The sequence below is a fragment of the Hemitrygon akajei genome, chromosome 4 (genome assembly GCF_048418815.1).
Source record: "Hemitrygon akajei chromosome 4, sHemAka1.3, whole genome shotgun sequence".
Classification (NCBI taxonomy): Eukaryota; Metazoa; Chordata; class Chondrichthyes; order Myliobatiformes; family Dasyatidae; genus Hemitrygon; species Hemitrygon akajei.
The window spans coordinates 42,533,894-42,552,829 of record NC_133127.1 but is presented as its reverse complement, the minus strand read 5'-3'; the positions used below and the strand labels follow the sequence as shown (position 1 = coordinate 42,552,829).

At 41.9% G+C, this 18,936-nt stretch overlaps 1 protein-coding gene across 2 annotated transcripts in view; it reads left to right on the top strand.

The window, feature by feature from the left end:
• grid2 (glutamate receptor, ionotropic, delta 2) overlaps window positions 1-18,936 on the top strand; it is a 1,108,967-nt gene that overhangs the window by 727,164 nt on the left and 362,867 nt on the right. For both annotated transcript variants that reach the window (XM_073042457.1, XM_073042458.1), the window contains exon 3: window positions 9,776-10,060. In XM_073042457.1, the coding sequence (XP_072898558.1) occupies window positions 9,776-10,060 (285 nt within the window). The remainder of the gene's footprint in view (window positions 1-9,775; window positions 10,061-18,936) is intronic.

The following is an 18,936-nucleotide window of genomic DNA, read 5'->3' as shown; positions in this document are numbered from 1 at the left end:
TTCAACGGTGCTGCATGCTGGTGTCAGTCTAGGTCATGGGTTCATGAACTTCAGCCCATTACTTTCACACAGAAGGTGCCCTTGCAAACTATGCATTCACCATTTCTGGTCCAGACTGTGTAAAGGAGAGGATTGACAAGGTAAAGTTAAGTAGCATTTATTGTAATGAAATTCAAAGCACAACTGGTCTCCAAATGTACAAAACACAATCATTATTTCTCCTTCTTGATTCAAGTCATTCCCTAACAAATGTGTCACCTCTGGCCAGTGGAACGTCCAATATAACTGGGGTCTTCAGGTCCAACAATCTTTATATGGCACAAATCCCTATAAATGAATGGTGATTCTGTGGTCAGCTGGGGTTTTCCAAACAGATTGTTCATTGTGCCTTGAGCAAGATGTAACGCTTGAGATAAATTTCGGGATTTCAGGTTTTTTTTACAAAAACATAATCAAGCCATTGTAGCGATGTACTACATACAGAGCTAGAGACAACACGCAGTCGGTAAGTCGTTTCGAGACTAGTTTATTCAAACTTCACGGCGCTGGCATTTAATCCCTAGCGCCCACCCTCTCTGGGCGGAAGTGACGTCAGAGATGCATTACCAAAGTCTCTCCCTGCGCGCTGGCTATTTGTAAGCCGGTTCGCCTGCGCAGAAAGTGGGTCGCCACATAACCCTCCCCCAGAACTGGCGATACACCCCCCAATGTCCACAGTCTGGATCAGCCTGTGTTTGGGAGGTCTGCCTCTGCGCTGTGGTGCCGAAACCTCGACCAGCTGCGCCAAGTCCACATGGGTTGGTTTGAGTCGGTTCACTGTGAAAACCTCCTCTTTCCCCCCAATGTCCAGAACGTACGTGAACCCGTTGTTGTTGATCACCTTGAACGGCCCCTCGTACGGCCGCTTTAATGGTGCCCAGTGTCCGCCCCTTCGTACAAACACAAACTTACAGTTCTGCAGGTCTTTGGGTACATGGGTCGGGGTCCGTCTGTGCTGTGAAGTCGGTACGCGGGCCAGGTTGCCGAGCCTCTCGCGTAGTCTGTCCAGGACTGCTGCGGGTTCTTCCTCTTGTCCCCTTGGGGCTGGTATGAACTCTCCTGGGACGGCCAGGGGCGCGCTGTACACCAACTCGGCCAATGAGGTGTGCAGATCCTCTTTGGGTGCTGTGCGAATTCCAAGCAGGACCCAAGGAAGCTCGTCCACCCAGTTAGGTCCTCTCAGGCGGGCCATGAGAGCCGACTTCAAGTGACGGTGGAAGCGTTCCACTAGTCCATTCGACTGTGGGTGGTAGGCAGTAGTGTGGTGTAGCTGCGTTCCCAACAGGCTGGCCACAGCCGACCACAGGCTGGAGGTGAACTGGGCACCTCTCTCAGAGGTAATGTGGGCCGGTACCCCGAAACGTGCTACCCAGGTTGCAGTCAATGCTCGGGCGCAGGAATCGGCAGATGTGTCGGTGAGCGGGACCGCCTCTGGCCACATCATGAACCGGTCTACCATAGTAGGTACTGTGCTCCTCGGGACACTGGCAGGGGGCCCACGATATCCACATGAATGTGGTCGAACCTCCGGTGGGTGGGTTCGATCTGCTGCGGCGGGGCTTTAGTGTGCCGCTGCACCTTGGCTGTTTGGCACTGCGTGCACGTTCTGGCCCATTCACTGACCTGCTTGCGAAGTCCGTGCCACATGAACTTCCTGGAGACCAGCCGGACGGTTGTCCTGATAGATGGGTGTGCCAAACCGTGTATGGAGTCGAAAACTCGCCGCCTCCAGGCTGCCGGGATGATGGGGTGAAGTTGGCCGGAAGCCACGTCGCACAGGAGGGTCCTCTCACCTGGGCCTACGAGAAAGTCCTGGAGCTGCAAACCCGAGACTGCGGTCCTGTAGCCGAGCCGACCAGGGATCGGACACCTTCGTGAACGCAAAGGTCAATGGTTTGTGGTCCGTGAACACCTTCTAAAAAGTACCTGAAATGCCAGATTGCCAGATACAGTGCCAACAGCTCCCGGTCGAAAGCACTGTACTTTTCAGGTGGTCGTAGGTGCTTGCTGAAGAACAACAGGGGTTGCCAGCGCCCCTTGATGAGCTGCTCCAGCACCCCACCAACTACTTTGTCGGATGTGTCCACCGCGAGGGTGGTCGGAATGTCCGTTCTGGGGTGCACCAGCATCGCGGCATCTGCCAAGACTTCCTTGGCTTTAACAAAAGTGGCCGCTGCCTCCTCGTCCCAAGTAATGTCCTTGCCTTTACCCGACATCAGGGTGTACAAAGGGCACATGATACGGGCTGCTGAGGGGAGGAAACGGTGGTAGAAGTTCACCATACCAACAAACTCCTGCAGGCCTTTGACCGTGTTGGGCCGGGCAAAGTGGCGGATCGCGTCTACCTTGGCGGGCAGAGGTGTTGCCCCGTCTTTGGTAATCCTGTGGCCCAGGAAGTCAATGGTATCGAGACCGAACCGGCATTTGGCCGGGTTGATCTTGAGGCCGAAATCACTCAGGCGGGAGTAGAGCTGGTGGAGGTGGGACAGATGCTCCTGGTGACTACTGCTGGCTATAAGGATGTCGTCCAAATAGATGAACACAAAGTCCAGGTCACATCCCACTGTATCCATTAGCTGCTGGAACGTCTGTGCGGCATTCTTCAGGCCGAATGGCATTTGGAGGAATTCAAACAGGCGGAACGGGGTGATGAGTGCTGTTTTGGGGATGTCTTCAGGGTGCACCGGGATTTGATGGTATCCCCGGACGCGTGGTCGCAGTGTCCAGAAAGTCGTCAGTTTTAGCGAAACTGCGTGAATAGATGAAGAGTCGGTCATCTTTGGTCCAAGTCCCGTTTGGACTGTCGGGGTCACCAATGTAGTGATGTACTACATACAGAGCTAGAGACGACACGCAGTCGGTAAGTCGTTTCAAGACTAGTTTATTCAAACTTCGCGGCGCTGGCATTTAATCCTTAGCACCCGCCCTCTCCAGGCGGAAATGACATCAGAGGCGCATTACCAAAGTCTCTCCCCGCGGGCTGGCTATTTGTGAGCCGGTTCACCTGCGCAGAAAGTGGGTCACCACACCATCATCAATATTCTTGACAGCTCAGAAGAAGAAATAACAAAATATGTATCTTTGCCACCTTCACTGTTGCTAAGCGTTTAAGGGCCTTGTCATTTCCATCACATTGTTGTAAAGTTTAGCTTCCTCAGATAGGAAGGTTGAAAGGTGATTATTCTTTTGCAGTTGTTTACTCCTGGTGACAGGCTGAACTGATGAGCCTGTTACTGTTTGCCATATTCCTGATGATTTCAATATATTTCACTGACATTGGATCTCTGACCCCCAAAATGCTAGAGCTTTAATGCAACACTCTCCTCCCAGAGTAAGAAAGCCTTGCTCTACATTCATACAGAAATTTCTTCACAGTATTCGGATGTAACTTATGTATCTGAAATCATGGAATCCAACAACTATCTTTTGCTTTATTTGTGTGAGATTTTCAAGTACATCTCTATTTTGGGCATTTTAAATTGACATTATTGCTTGCACAGTATCTTAATTGTTTGTAACTGCAATAAACCCTGGAGTACAAGTACATGGTTCTCTGAAAGTGGTGTCTCAGGTAGACAAAGGAGTGAAGAATCCTTTTGCCGTGATGATCTTCATCAGTAAGATCACAGGGTATTGAAAATGGATTGTTATGTTGCCCTTGTACAAGGTATTACTGAGTCTGCATTTGAAATCATGAGTTCAGTTTTGGTCACCCTGGTATGTGAAAGATGACATTCAGCTGGAAAGACTGTAGAGGACATTTATGAGGATGGTACCAGGGCTTTGGGGACTGAGCTCTGGAGAAAAATTGATCAGGTTGGAACTTTTTTCCTTGGAATGTATAACGATGAGGGGCGATCGTATGGAGGTGTACAAAGTTATGCGGGCCATAAGCAGGGTGAATTTGTACAATTTTTTTCACAATGTTGGGGATATAGGTTTAAGTTGAAATGAGAGCGATTTAATAGGAACCTGAGGGGAAGCTGCTTCACCTCGAGGGTGGCCAGTATATGAAATATTCTGCCAGAGAAAGTGGTTGAAGCAGGTACATTAACAAAATTTTAGACACTTAGATTGGTTCTTGGATATGAATACTTTAGAGAGCCAAACACAGATATATTGGACTAGATTAAATAGGAATTTTGCCTGGTATAGACCAGTTAAGCTGAAATGCCTGTCCTGAGCTAATATGACACTGTGACTCTAATTGGATAGTAGTTTATACCTTTCTGGGAATGTTGAAATGGGCCTACTGGAGATTTACAAGAATTTTTTTTTGAAGCAGCAGCAAGTGACCCCAAGCACAATTTTAGAGTTGAGCTAGAAAGAGGTACTATAAAGGCACATCTAGGCACACAAGGGAGTTCTCTCTGCCATTTAATAAGATGACAGCTGATCTTTCAGTTTCACTTTCCTGCAGTAAGGCTATCTACATTGATTCCTTTTAAAATTCAAATGTCTATCAGTATACAGAAAGTTTCAATATGCTCAGTATCTGAGCCTTCAGAGACTCCTTGTGCAGTGAATTTTAAAGACTAGTAACTTTCTGAATAGAGAACTATCTTCATATCACATCTTTGAATAGCTGATCATTTATTCTGTGACTGTGACCCTTGGCTGTAGACAACTCAGCCAGGGAAAACGGCATCCCTGTGTCAACTCTGTCAACCTCAATAAGAATTGTGAATGTTTCATTGAGATCATCTCTCTACCTAAAATTGGGAAACTACAGGCCCAGTCTGCCTAATTAATTCTTATCAAATAATCCTTCATTTATGCAATCAGTCTAGTGATCCTATCTTGCATGACTTAGAAACATAGAAATCTACAGCACATTACAGGCCCTTCAGCCCAATATGTTGTGCTGACCACGTAACCTGTTCCAGAAACTGCCTAGAGCTTTCCTCCCGCAGAGCCCTCTATCTTTCTCAGATCCCTGTACCTATCTAAGAGTCTCTTAAAAGACCCTATTGTATCTGCCTCTACCACTGTCACTGGCAGTGCATTACATGCACCCCTCACTCTCTTTGTGAAAAACTTACCTCTGACATTCCCCTTGTACCTACTTCCAAGCACCTTAAAACTATGCCCTCTTGTGTTAGCCATTTCAGCCCTGGGGAAAAAGCCCTTGGCTATCCATATAATCAATGCCTCTCATCATTTTCTACACCTGTATCAGGTCACGTCTTATCCTCCATCGCTCCAAGGAGAAAAGGCCAAGTTCGCTCAACCTGTTCTCATAAGTCATGCTCTCTAATCCAGGCAACATCCTTGTAAATCATCTCTGCACTCTCTCTATAGTACCCACATCCTTCCTGTAGTGAGGTGACCAGAATTGAACACAGTACTCCAAGTGGGGTCTAACTAAGCTCTTATATAGCTATAACATTGCCTCACAGCTCTTGAAAATCCCACGGTTGATGAAGGCCAACATACCATAAGCCTTCTTAACAACACTGTCAACCTGAGCTGCAGCTTTGAGTGTCCTATGGACACAGACCCCAAGATCTCGCTAATCCTCCACACTGCCAATGTTCTTACTATTAATATTATATTCTGTCTTCAAATTTGACCTACCAAAATGAAGCATTTCACACTTATGTGGGTTGAACACTATCTGCCACTTCTCAGCCCAATTCTGCATCCTATCGATGTTCCACTGTAACCTCTGACAACCCTCCAGACTATCCACAACACTCCCAAATTTTGTGTCATCAGCAAACTTACTAACCCACCCTTCTACTTCCACCCTTCACCCCTCTCCAGTTCATTTATAAAAATTACAAAGAGGATGGGTCCCAGAACAGATCCCTGGTTACCAGCCTCCATGCAGAATATGAACCATCTACAACCACCCTTTGCATTCTGTGGGCAAGCCAATTTTGGATCCACAAAGCAAGGTCTCTTCGGATCCCATGCCTCAATACTTTCTGAATGAGCCTTGTATTGATAAGGGGACCTTTATCAAATACCTTACTGAAATCCATATACACTGTATCCACTGCTCTAGCTCAATCAATGTGTTTTGTTACATCCTCAAAGAATTCAATCAAGTTCATAAGGCATGACCTGCCCTTGACAAAGCCATGCTGACTATCCCAAATAAGAATATGTCTCTCCAAATGCTCATAAATCCTGCCTCTTAGGATCTTCTCCCACAACTTGCCCACTGCTGAAGTTAGACTCACTGGTTTATAATTTCCTGGGTTATCTCTACTCCCTTTCTTGAACAAGGGAATGATGTTTACCACCTTCCAATCCTCTGGTACTTCTCCCATCCCTATCGATGATGTAAAGATCATCGCCAGAGCCTCAGCAATATCCACCCTCACTTCCCACAGTAGCCTGGGGTACATCTCATCTGGTTCAAGCAATCTATCTAACTTAATACCTTTCAAAAGCTCCAGCACATCTTCTTTAATGTCTGTACACTTAAGCATTTCAGTTCACTGTATGTCATTCCCTCAATTACCAAGGTCCTTTTCACTGGTGAATACTGAAGCAAAGTATTCATTAAGTATCTCTGGTACCTCTTCCAGCTCCATGCACATGTCTCCACTATCACTCCAGACACGGCTCATCCTCTTGTTCTTCAAGTACTTGTAGAATGCCTTGGGGTTTTCTTTAATCCTGCAGTACCAAATATATCCTACCTTTGATAGGAGACCCCACATGTAATAGTATTTCTGGGCACTGTATAATTCCAATAAGATATCTTTATTCATGCACTCAAGGCCAAGATAACATTTGCTTTCCTAAGTGCTTGTTGTGTCTGCAAGGTAAATTTTGATGATTTAATTATGAACAATCATTAAGCTTTCTGAACGCAAGTACTTTTCAGTCTCTCGCCATTCAAAAATGCAATTGCAATTGCAATATCTGTACATCCTTGATGCCACTAGTCCTCTTACTCAACTTCACAATCCCACCTCGCCTTGTATCTTAGAACCATACAGCACAGAAGTGAGCCCTTTCATCCTACTTCATCCATGCTGACCATGATGTCAGTCAGCACTAATCCTATTTGACTGTAGTAATAATCTTCCAGTGAGTATAAACCCATCCTATCCAATAACTATAGCCCAACATTCCAGGCAACATACTGGTGAACCATCTCTCTGCTCTCTCTTTCCACAGTCTAGTGACCTGAACTGTACACGTTTCTCTTAACCAATGTTTGGCCCAGCTACAACATGATGTTTAAATTTTTCTACTAAGTCCCTCTGCCTGTGAAGACAATCATGTCTTCTTCACTGCCCTCTCCACCTGTGTCGCCACTTCCTGCAAGCTATAATTTTGCAGCTCAAGATTACACTTTACATCAATTCTCCTAAGATTTATTTCTACAGTTAATTCCATATATCCTACCAGAATTTGACCTCCAAAATGATTACTTCACCTCTCTGGATTAAATTCCATTTGCCACTGCTCTGACCAACTTTTCAGCTGATCTACGTCCTCTGTACGCTTAAGTAAATTTCTTGCAACCAAGGCTCCATCAATTTTCATTTGCCTGCAGATTTACTAATCAGACCATCTACATTCCTATCCAAGTCATTTATATATATTACAAGCAACAGAAGTCCCAGCACTGATCCCTGTAGGACACCATTTGTTACAGGCCTCCAATCAGAAAAACACCCATGCACATCTACCTCCTATTAACAAGCTGATCTTAGATCCGTTTGCCAACACACCTTGGATTCCTTGTGCCTTAACCAAATGTCATCTATCATTATGGTCTATTTTTTCACAGATGCCTAACTTTAATCTAGTAATGATCATTGGTACAATAATACAGTGGCAAGGAAAATGTATGTAACAATAAGTTATGAGTTTTTGTTTGAAATGGTATATACAAGGGGTGATTCATAAGTTCATGGCCTAAGGTAGAAGGAGTCAATTTTAGAAAATCTAGTACATTTATCTTTCAACATAGTCCCCTCCTACATTTACACACTTAGTCCAGCGGCCATGGAGCATACGGATCTTGGACATCCAGAAAGTGTCCACAGATAGGTGATTGATAAGTTCGTGGCCTAAGGTAGAAGGAGATGAGTTATACAGCTCTCGTTACATGCACATGCAGGTCAACTCTTTTGAGTGATTATGCAGAAAGTTTGAAGTTAATAACTCATCTTCTACATTAGGCCACAAACTTATCAATCACCCCTCGTATAATGAAAGATGCATTAGTCATGGAAAGGGCCCATAGGAAGTTCGCAAGAATGGTCTTGGAAATGAAAGACCTTACCCCATGAGGACCCTGGACAGACTGGATGTAGAGAGAAGGTTTCCATCAGTCGAAGAGTCCAAAATCCGCGGGCTCAGCCTCAGATTAATGTGGTGTCCATTTAAAATGAATATGAGGGGGAATTTCTTTGGCCAGTAGATGCCAATTCTGTGGAATTCATTGTGACAGGAGAATGCAGAGGCCAAGTCACTGGGAATATTTAAAGCAGAGGTTGACAGGTTCTTGTTTGGTAAGGGGGTTAAGGGTTATGGGGAAAATGCAGGAGCATGGGATTGAAAGAAATACAGCCATAAATGAATGGAGGAGTGGACTTGAATAGCCTAATGGCCTAATTCTGCTCCTATATGTTATGGTTTTATGTAAAGCAATGCAGGAGGTCATTAGGCTCAGAGCAAAATAAAACTGGTTGGGTAATTTATTCATTGGTCATTTCTGAATACCTATACTCGATTCTAGTGATCGGAGGGGTATCACTCTCTCAGAGGAGTATGCCCAGTGACTAAATATTTAAAGGATTTGACAGCTGTAGGAGATTGAGAGTATTGGACCCAGTCCATATTGCTAAGGACATGGATGTTCAGTGACAGAGTATGCACAGAAGGAATTGAATTTCCACTGATAGATTACACTCAGAAGCCCCTGAGCATTCAGCCATGTTCATACTGAAAGCATTTTATTTTGTGTACCAGGGGAATAGAAAAGCTCTGGTGGGATGGCAATGAAGAATATCACTATATATGAATAGTGGAGCATGCTCATCAAGCCCAATGGCTCATTTCTGGTCAAACTGCTTATTTCCTTTGGCCAAGCCCTTCCAGAAAACACATAATTAACAATAGCCAAATGACTGTGGTTTCAAAGCACTCTCCATTAATAATTTTCTTATCCTATCCCTAATGGCCTTTAGTCTGTCATTTTAGAGTTGTGAAGGATACACATTGGTCAGAAGGAAAAAGGATGAGAAATTTCGTTAGAACCTGATGAATCAGCCAATCCAATCAATCAATCCAACTGGTGATCCTCAATGAGATTAGTTTCTTATTTCATGCTTGCTTAGTCATTTGGGTTTAATTTCCTCCGCTGCCATTGAGGGATTCGAACATGTATCTTTGGGTCTGTAATCCAAGTCCCTGAGTGTAGACTTAGCAACTTAATCTTTGTTATGGAAAAAATTAAAGAGCATCTTGAGCAGCAGCTTTTTTACACAAAGGGTAAAAATGTAGAATGAGCTGCCAGAGGAGGAGGTAAAGGCAGGTTCAGTTGCAACTTTTATAAGACGGTTAGACAGATAGGAAACATTGGAAGTTTATGGGCCAAACTTTAGCAAATGATTCTAGCTTGGATGGGGCATCTTTGTAGGCATGAACCACTTGGGCCAAAGGGTCCATTTGTTTCCATGTTTTTTAACTGTATGACTCTATGACTCTGCAGTTACCCATGAAATGAAACGTCAGATTAACAAATCCTTTCCTTTATTTTCAGCATGTGACTTGATGAACCAAGGTATATTGGCCCTCGTCAGCTCTGTTGGGTGCATGTCTGCGGGTTCTCTCCAATCCCTGTCGGACGCCATGCACATCCCACATCTCTACGTACAAAGGACACCATCTGGATCGCCAAGAAGTGGCTGTGGCCTTAATAGGTCAAGCAGAAGTGAGAACTATACCCTCTCCATCCGTCCACCTGTCTATCTGAATGAAGTTATCCTCAAGGTTATCTCAGAGTTTGCCTGGCAGAAGTTCATTATTTTCTATGACAGTGATTATGGTAAGCAATTATGTTCTTTGCAACTGTCTAGTCTGTATAGATTTACGTCAGTGAAGTGACAAGCAATGTATTCTTGGATTGCCCATTTCAATCTAACAAAGAGTGAACATTCATGTCTTTAACTGTGTAAGTGTAGGAATAGTTTGGGTATTTCAGTTCTCAGAGTGTGATGTTGCTCCAGAATACCTCTTCATTCAATGGGATTGGCTGTTGGTTCTTCCCATTGCGTCCAAGTTGGAATGGTTTGAAAAAAGGACCGCAGTTTTCTTTAAGTGAATGATTATGGTTAATCTTAGGTAACATTGTATTTCTTTGTTCTACTGTGAATGCCTGTAAGAAAATGGATGTCAGAGTTGTATATAATGATATTTACAGTCTGTGCTTTGATAATAAATATACTTCAAACTTTTAACTTTGAACATTTGGTCCGCACGATCCCCTGCAGAAGTTTCAGTCATCTAATGCAGTTGGAGAGGAACAGTTTTCTTTAACAGTATTAGTCTGGTGTGCAGGAGATGGTTATAGAGGATAGTGGAGTTGGGAAAGGAAGTTTTTCAGTCTGATATCCCATATCATCATAGAAAGGAGAAGATGTTGGTCAAAATATTGAAAATAACTTTCTTTCATCAAATTGTAGCTCATCATTATTAGATACAGTATTACTTGTCTACCTGCACTACAGTTTCTCTGTAACTATGTCATTGAATTCTCATTCTGTTGTTGTTTTCCTTTTGAACTTCCTTGATGTACATGTGTATGGAATCGTCTGTCTAGATGGCATGCACGCAAAGCTTTCCATTGTAGCTCAGGTAACAGTAATAAACGAATTAGCAATTACCACATTACCAAAAGGGAGGGAACATAAATTAAACCTGAGTATTTTATGCACTGTCAGGGATATGCAGTACAATAGTGAGATCATAAATCATCAAAAGTGCTTGTGTACTTCAAATTCTGCAAGGCAATGTGTAAAATTAAATTAGTATTACAATAATAAAGCTTTAAGAAAATTTATTTTCCTATTCTCCCATCCCAATCATGTCTTCTCCTGAACTCCAATCCTCTTTTGACCCTTGATCAGTCTCCTTTTCTTAACCCTATTCACTTCCCTCCCTGGAACCTGCACAACACCACAAGAGCCACGTTTGAACAGGAGTCTGTAACTCAAAAAAAAGTGCTGGGTGAAGTGGACTCTGTAGATTCTTAGATTTTGTGGAAAAGGAGGGTATTCAACTCATCAAAACATAGAACAGTACAGCACAGCGACCTGACTTTCAGCCCACAATGAGGCCAAATTAAACTAATCTTTCCTGCCTGCCCAAGATCCAAATCTGTCCATTTCTTGTATATTTGTGTACCTATCTAAATGTCTCGTGAGACTTTTGTATTTATCTGTCCATATCAGACAAAATGGATTTTGGGTTATTCCCAATTATCGTTACTTGAGCTTGGTATTTCAAGAGCTTGTCCAGATACAATTTTAAACAAAGAGAGAGACTTTGCATTCCAGGCAGTGAATTTTGGATCCTTGCTAATCATTGTGTAAAATTTTGAGCTCCTACCTTACTCATCTTTTTACTAAATTCTTACTGTCTGTCTATCTCAGTTCACAAAATTTCATGCAATTAATTTGTTCCCTTTCAGTCTGCTTCATTCCAAATAAAACATCTCCAGCCTAGGTGATTTTGTGTGTACAATTCTTGCTCAGACACTTATTGGCATATTTAATACTTGCTGAGTTGACAACACCCATTTCAAGGTCCTCTGCAACCTCTCTCATCCTATTACATGCGTCTTCCAGTGTGGTGACCAGAACTGTACATTGTACATATGCCCAATGAATGACAAAGTTTTAAAAGACCTATTTATGGTGCGTAGGAACCTATGCACTAGAGTAATCAACTCCCGTGGCAACAAATATGCTAACGAGGGTCTGAGCAAGAATTGAGGACTCAATTTTCATTTTGAAAATTACAACAGTGAGGTTCATCAAACGTTCTAACAATATACTTCTACTCATTTGATTTGCTGCCAGATTGCAGTGCACATATTGGCTTTGATGTGGCTCAGCAGACATATAATTAATACAAGTTTGACTTCTAACTGTTCCCACTGCTGGACCTTTAATCTAGCGACAGAGAGTTATGAAAATGCTTAATGGGAGTATTTTTTTTATTTTCTTAATTGAACTGTGCTAGATAATTGCCAAATACATCACGCCTCCCTACACTTCATTTCTGTCCTAAATAATTGATCTAAATTGATAATGGGTGTAATTCAACAGCCTTATATTATTAGATTCCAGCCTGGCTCCTAATGTTTAAATTAAAGCATAAGAACAAAATTACAATTGTTCGCCATAAAATAGTCAGGGATCCTTAAAATGTATGAATCCTGTCTTTTCATGTATAGTATTTAATACTGTATATATGCATAGCCAGTCATTAAAGGGAATATATTTAACCAATTGTGCCATTTACCTTTTGGGGGAAAAATAGTTCAGTGTGGTCTGGAGAGGTTAATGAGAGGTTTTTCAGAGGCGGACAAGCTTAGATAGAGGGAAGTTGCTCCCAATCTCAGATTATTCCAGAACCAGGCAACCAGTGTTTAAAATTTATAGCAGTAGATAGAAGAGGTATCTGGCTTCTTTTTTAACAAAAGAGAAAGTAATAAATACCTAGGATTCAGTGCTGGTATGAGGACTAAAATTAGAAACTGTGCCTTCAAAATGTGTGAGAGAATAATTTGAAGGATTTGGGAAAAAAAGTAGATAATGTTTCAATTAGAATTGGTCTCCTGGGAGCTAACAAAAATTCAATGGGCTGAATGGTCTCTCTTTATGCTATTTTTCCACTATATGTTAGGCAGCAATAACACTTCACTGCCAGACATAAACATAGAAAAGTGAAATGAGTTGGAGGTGTCCACAGTAGCTTAGCTGGTGTCACTTTCTTCTCTGAGTTAATGGGTCATGGCTGAAGTCCCTCCTTGGAGGCTTGAAACTAACAAACTGGGTTGACATGTTTGTGGTTCCAAGTGAGTCACTGATGTGTATGTGATTGGGAAGTAATATTGTGGGCTCAGCTCCCTTCTCAACTGGCTTTGAAAAGTCCCACAGTCCCATTTTAGTTTGAGTTTCTGCCAAGATTTATAACATCCTACATCACCAGAAACAGATTATTTCATTAATTTTAGTTATTGTGTTTCCTAAGAACTTGGTGATTTTTACTTCAGAAATACTTAATTGACTATAAAATAATGGGATGTCCTAAAGTTGAGGAAGAGGCTACATAAATATAACTTTCTTCCTTCCTACTCTTGGATCCACAATCATTAGCTCAACTCCGAAAGGAATTGACAGCTACTCCACAGGTGGTGAGTATCAATGTGCTGCTCAGGAATGGCATCAGTCAAGGATTCTTCATTCAGAGCTGAAAGGAAATGTTAAACTCTCCAAATAAGTTAAAACTGGTGTCTTTGTTAAACAAGTCTACTTGGTAATCCCTTCCTATGACACAGCTTGGACTGTCATCTTGTGGAGAATCTGGAACTGATGATCACTGTTGGAGAGTCAAGGGCTACTCATTTAGGACAAAGATGAGGGTTTTTAATTCTCTCATTGGGTCATGAGTCTTTTCAATGCAGTTCCTCAAGGTCTGATGGAAGTAGAATATTTAAATATTGTTCAGGCAGAGGCTGGCTGATACTTGACAGTCAAGAGTTAAAACGTATTATTGTCACATGTACTGAGACACTATAATTTTGCATCTGATCCATCCATGCATTTCAAAAAGGAATTCTCCTTGAATAGATGATCCCTTATTTTTTTAACAGTGACCCCTAGATTTAGATTCCTCCCACTCCCAGTTCCCTTCCACTCCCCAAAGACATGCTAGTTAGAGGATATGCTGGTAATTGGAGATTAGAAAATGACCCACATTGAAGATGAATGACCATGAAATTGGGAAGCTGATGGGCACGTGTGTGAGAATAACTCTTCAGGAAATTAAGCAAGACAATTTGTTTGAGAGGAACCTGCAGATGCTGTGTATTTAGATTTCCAAAAAGCTTTGACAATATGCTGCATAAAGTGGCTTGTTTATCAATTAAAAGCTCAAGGTATCGTAAGAAATGTATTAGCGTGGACTGAAAACTGGTTGTGTCCTAGAAAACAAACTTTTGAAATAAATAGATCCTTTTCATCTGGAGGAATGAAACTAGTTGAGTAAGCCAGGGATCAGTTATTGGCCTGTAATCATTTACTATTTGTGTGAATGGAGAAAGAAAAGAAATATGAGATTTCCGAATTTGTCAAATATATTATAATAGATGGAATTTTATGTTGTGAGGACATTGATTCTAAAATGGGATATAGATAGGTGAAGTGATTGGATGAAAAGCTAACAGATAAAGTTTACTGAGTTTAAGGAAATCAGAAGAGTTGTTGTCTAAATGGAAAGAGTGAATGAGTGGTTTGAAGGAATCTCGGTGGATCTACAAAACTTTAGCATGCAGGGCCAACCTGTAGATAAGAAAGCAAATGGTGTTTTGGCATTTATTGCGAGAGGGCTGGAGCTTAAAAATGGGTAGGTTTTGATCCAGTTGTACCAGGTGCTGGTGAGGCCACACCTGGAATTCTGAGTACAGTTTTACTCCCATTAAAAAAAATGAGAAGGAAGAATGGGAAATGGTGCAAAGAAGATTTTCCAGGCTAATTCTTGGGATAGTAGTGTTGTCTTGTCAAGAAATGTTAGAGGGACACGAGGATGGCAGATGCTGGAATCGGGAAGCAAGTCAAGCAACATCTGTGAGTGGAAAGGATTCCTGACATTTCAGATCTAAGCTGGAAATAGCCCTGCAAGAGAGGCTAAATTTTGGATCTATATTCCATGAAGCTTAGAAGAATGAGGTGTGACCTTATTTAAGTACAAAGGACTTGAGAGGGTAGATTTCTTTGGTGGGAGAGTCATGGAGAGATAGATCAACAAATTAAGAGGCTCATTAAATGGAAGAGCACAGATATTTCTCAGGGGGTGGTGGATTTTTGGAATTCTCTGCTCCCAGGGATTGGTTTGAGAGCTGGCATAGATTTGATGGGCTGAATGCCTTCTGTCATAAAAAATATATAAGAAATAATGCATTTATTTTTAAACACATTGAACTACATTTATTAAATTTGGAGACCAAAAGATGTCAATAAGCCAACTACAATTATCAGTAGTACAATAAGTGATGAATTAACAAATAGATATTAATTGCTTGTCCCAAACTTCAATGTGACAATGAAGAAGACAGGAAATACCTTTTGATGTTCTGATGAAGTTCACCAACTGAAAATATTAAAGCTATTTTTCTCTCCCACAAGTTGCCTCACCTGCTGAGTATTTCTAACATTCTTTGTTTTTATTTCAGATTTACAGCACCTTCACTTTTTTGCGTATATCTATGTGGAGAAAATATGTCTTTGATTGCTACAATTTCATTTTACACACATATGCATTGAACATGTTTTATTTTTCAAATATCACTGATTTCATTCTGAAATCTGCACGGTGAATACCCACTATTTCTTGTGTTATTAAATAGGCATTTCAATTCCATTGCAATTTATCATTTTAACACAACTCTGGCACTTTCTGACAGTGAGAAAAATCTTAACTGCATAAAAATATTCACAATCAAATGTAAAACAATGCTGCCAACAAATAACATTTTTGTTTCATAACAAGGAATGCCAAGAAATAGCTAACATAAAATAACTGTAATCCTAAACAGTTTATTGGGGATCAATGGAAAAGTAACAATAATCGTCATTCCAGCACCGAGCCATATGTTTGACTTTACAGAACAATGAGATACAAGACATATTCCAAGGCAACTCTTTGAGTAATATGGTTTTATAACTGCCTGCTTTAGCCTAGTGAGTATCACAAGATAACCTTAAAGCACAGGAGGGACAAACTCAATCCTAACTCCTTTCTTTGAACATTATACTTTACAAGCTTTGGATGGTCTACATTCTGCTTGAAATATTATCATTTTCTCAACAAATACACCAAAACAGTGTTTTTGTTTCTCATAGCAAATGATGGTAATTTTGAATTAAGCAACCAGTGTTTTTTTTTTTCAGTTCAATGGAAGCATGTCAGAAACTGACACAAATGTTTGGCTCTTTAAATATATTTAATTTTGTTTTGAAATGATTTTGATTATTTTTAAGTGTTTAATTAATTCTGAATGTCAGATATACTTAAACACTGAGGAAATATATATAATTCAAAGCTAAGAGGAATTCAACAAGAAACACTCTGGTTTCCTCCACTGCCTAAGTCTAGGGAGGACAATCTCCAGCCCCGCTACATTCCAAATGTCGCTCACTATCCATCTCAAACAAACAGGTCTCCCACCGGATCGTATGCTATGACCAGTTATCCCCAGCATCTTCTCTCTTCTTCTCCTCTCGAGCAAAAACCCAAGACCAACCTTATTGTCCCTCACCACGAAAAACCTCCCGTTAATTGGATGGTACATATCCCACATCATCCCTTATCTTCAACAATAACCCAAACAGGCTGAAAGCAGAATAAACAGCTCTTATAGAGCTACTAAATGAAATACCCACAGCATAACAGTAAACATGTGAACCAGGGCACGACACCCATTTGAAACAGAAGGTTTAAATGGGAGCAGCATTGTAGGGTAGAGGCTTGTGCAAGTCTTTACAGTACCAGCAACTGGGATTTGTTTCCCGCAACTCTCTATAAGGAGTTTACCCCTTCCATTCCAGTCCTGATGAAGGGTCTTAGCCCAAAACATTGACAATAGACAATAGGTGCAGAAGTAGACCATTCGGCCCTTCGAGCCTGCACCATGATTCTGAGATCATGGCTGATCATCTACTATCAATACCCAGTTCCTGCCTTGTCCCCATATCCCTTGATTCCCCTATCCATAAGATACCTATCTAGCTCCTTACAGCTTACTCTTTTCCATAGATGCTGCTTGACCCGCTGAGTTCCTTCAGTATTTTGCATGTGTGTGTTGCTACAAGGAGTTTGTATGTTTTTCCTGTGACAGTATGGGTTTATGCTGGGTGCTCTGGTCTCCTCCGACATAAATTCAAAAGATGTACAGTTAGTAACTTGTGGGCATGCTACATTGGCACCAGAAGTATGGTGACTTGCAGGCTGCTCCCAGTACATATTTGGACAGTTTTAGTTGTTGACATAAATGGCACGTTTCACTGCCTGTTTAAATGTTGCAATGTACATATGACAAAGCTGAACATTTATCTTCAGATCTTTATTTTTCTGAGTTCATTGTGCATGTCTAATCCTCTCTACTTGGCTTTAGTTTTCATAAAATCTACCAAATACATTATTCCCTGCCATTGCATTTGATACTGTGACCCACTAGCATAAGACTAGCTTGTGATTCCTAATCATTATGTAGTCTTCCACTTTTTTCTTACATGGAGGTGGTCCCTTAGATTAATTAATAAAGTTAATGTTTGAGGTAAAAATCACTTACTTCAACTCCAAGATGGGTGTTCTGAGGTGATTGTTGAGATCAATGAGGAAATTGCCTACTCTTCTGTCGATCGGGCAGGAAGTGACCGATGGGATGGGCGCATAGGTAGTTTGCGATGTGGTCCATTCCCTCCACCACATCCTCAAAGCTTTTATGTACTACCAATACATGAACACAATGTTCTCAGTGTTGCAATGAGCGACTGGAAGGACTGAAAGCTGACCCAAGTGCAGGACGCAGGCATGGAGACTTGACACGGAGACAGATTTGGGCATGACTTGGACTTGGAATTTAACCTGGACTCGGAACTTGGAACTTGACTTGGACTCAGAGCCTGGAACTTGACTTGGACTCGGAGCCTGGAACTTGACTTGAACACTGAGCCGGGACTCGGACTTGACTTGGACTCCAAGCCTGGAACTGAAACACAGAGACGACAACACTAAACAAAGACAGATGATTCATATCTTGGCTCAGAGGAGCAGCAATTGGCCAGTAATTCTCAGCTAGACACGAAGAGACAGAATTCCCAACTTGGAGTAGCAGCAAATGGCTGGACCTACTCAGCTGGAAATGAGACGACTAAAACGAACAATGACAGACCACTCACATCCCGACTCAGAGCAGCAGCAAAACGGCCGTCAACACTCAGCTGGACACGAGGCTCTTGACTCGACCCAGGAACAGTGGATGACAGGCTCTCATCTTGACTGCTCAGAATAAGCATAGCTGCCTTGCTAACGTGAAGAACTAGCACAGAGTAGATGAAAGCCAGAGTTTTTATGCTGTCAGTTTGAATGAGAATCAGGTGCCCTAATCAAGGAGCCCAGTGGAACACGGGGAAAAGGAAATTAACTGAATTGAGTAGTTAACGGTCTGGGCCATGACACTAAGGGCCATCTGGAATGTTCTTTCATCACTTTAAGTCGTCATAGGACAGAAACTTTTAGGAGGATGTTTCATTTCCTCAAGGGAGTCTTGAACACATCTTAAATCTTTTCGTCTGCCAGACTAGTAATCTTTCCCTATGACAGAGCTCAGAAAGAAGTTCATGTTTTTGGGAGTCTGGTGCTGGCTTTGCCAATGATGTGGTCTTGACTCTCCAATCTTTGCACTATTGCACTTGTCACTACGTTTATTGATATATTTATTATTAACATGTATCCTGTTTACACTGTGTGTTTCACATGAGTATGGAACTTCATTGGACTCTGGGGTATCCAGCAATAAACTCCTGTACAAAACACTGGAGGAACACAGGGCGAGACAGCATCTATAGAGGGAAATGAAGAGTCAACATTTCAGGTCAGTGCCCTTCATCTGGATCAGATAAAGGGTCCAGTTGA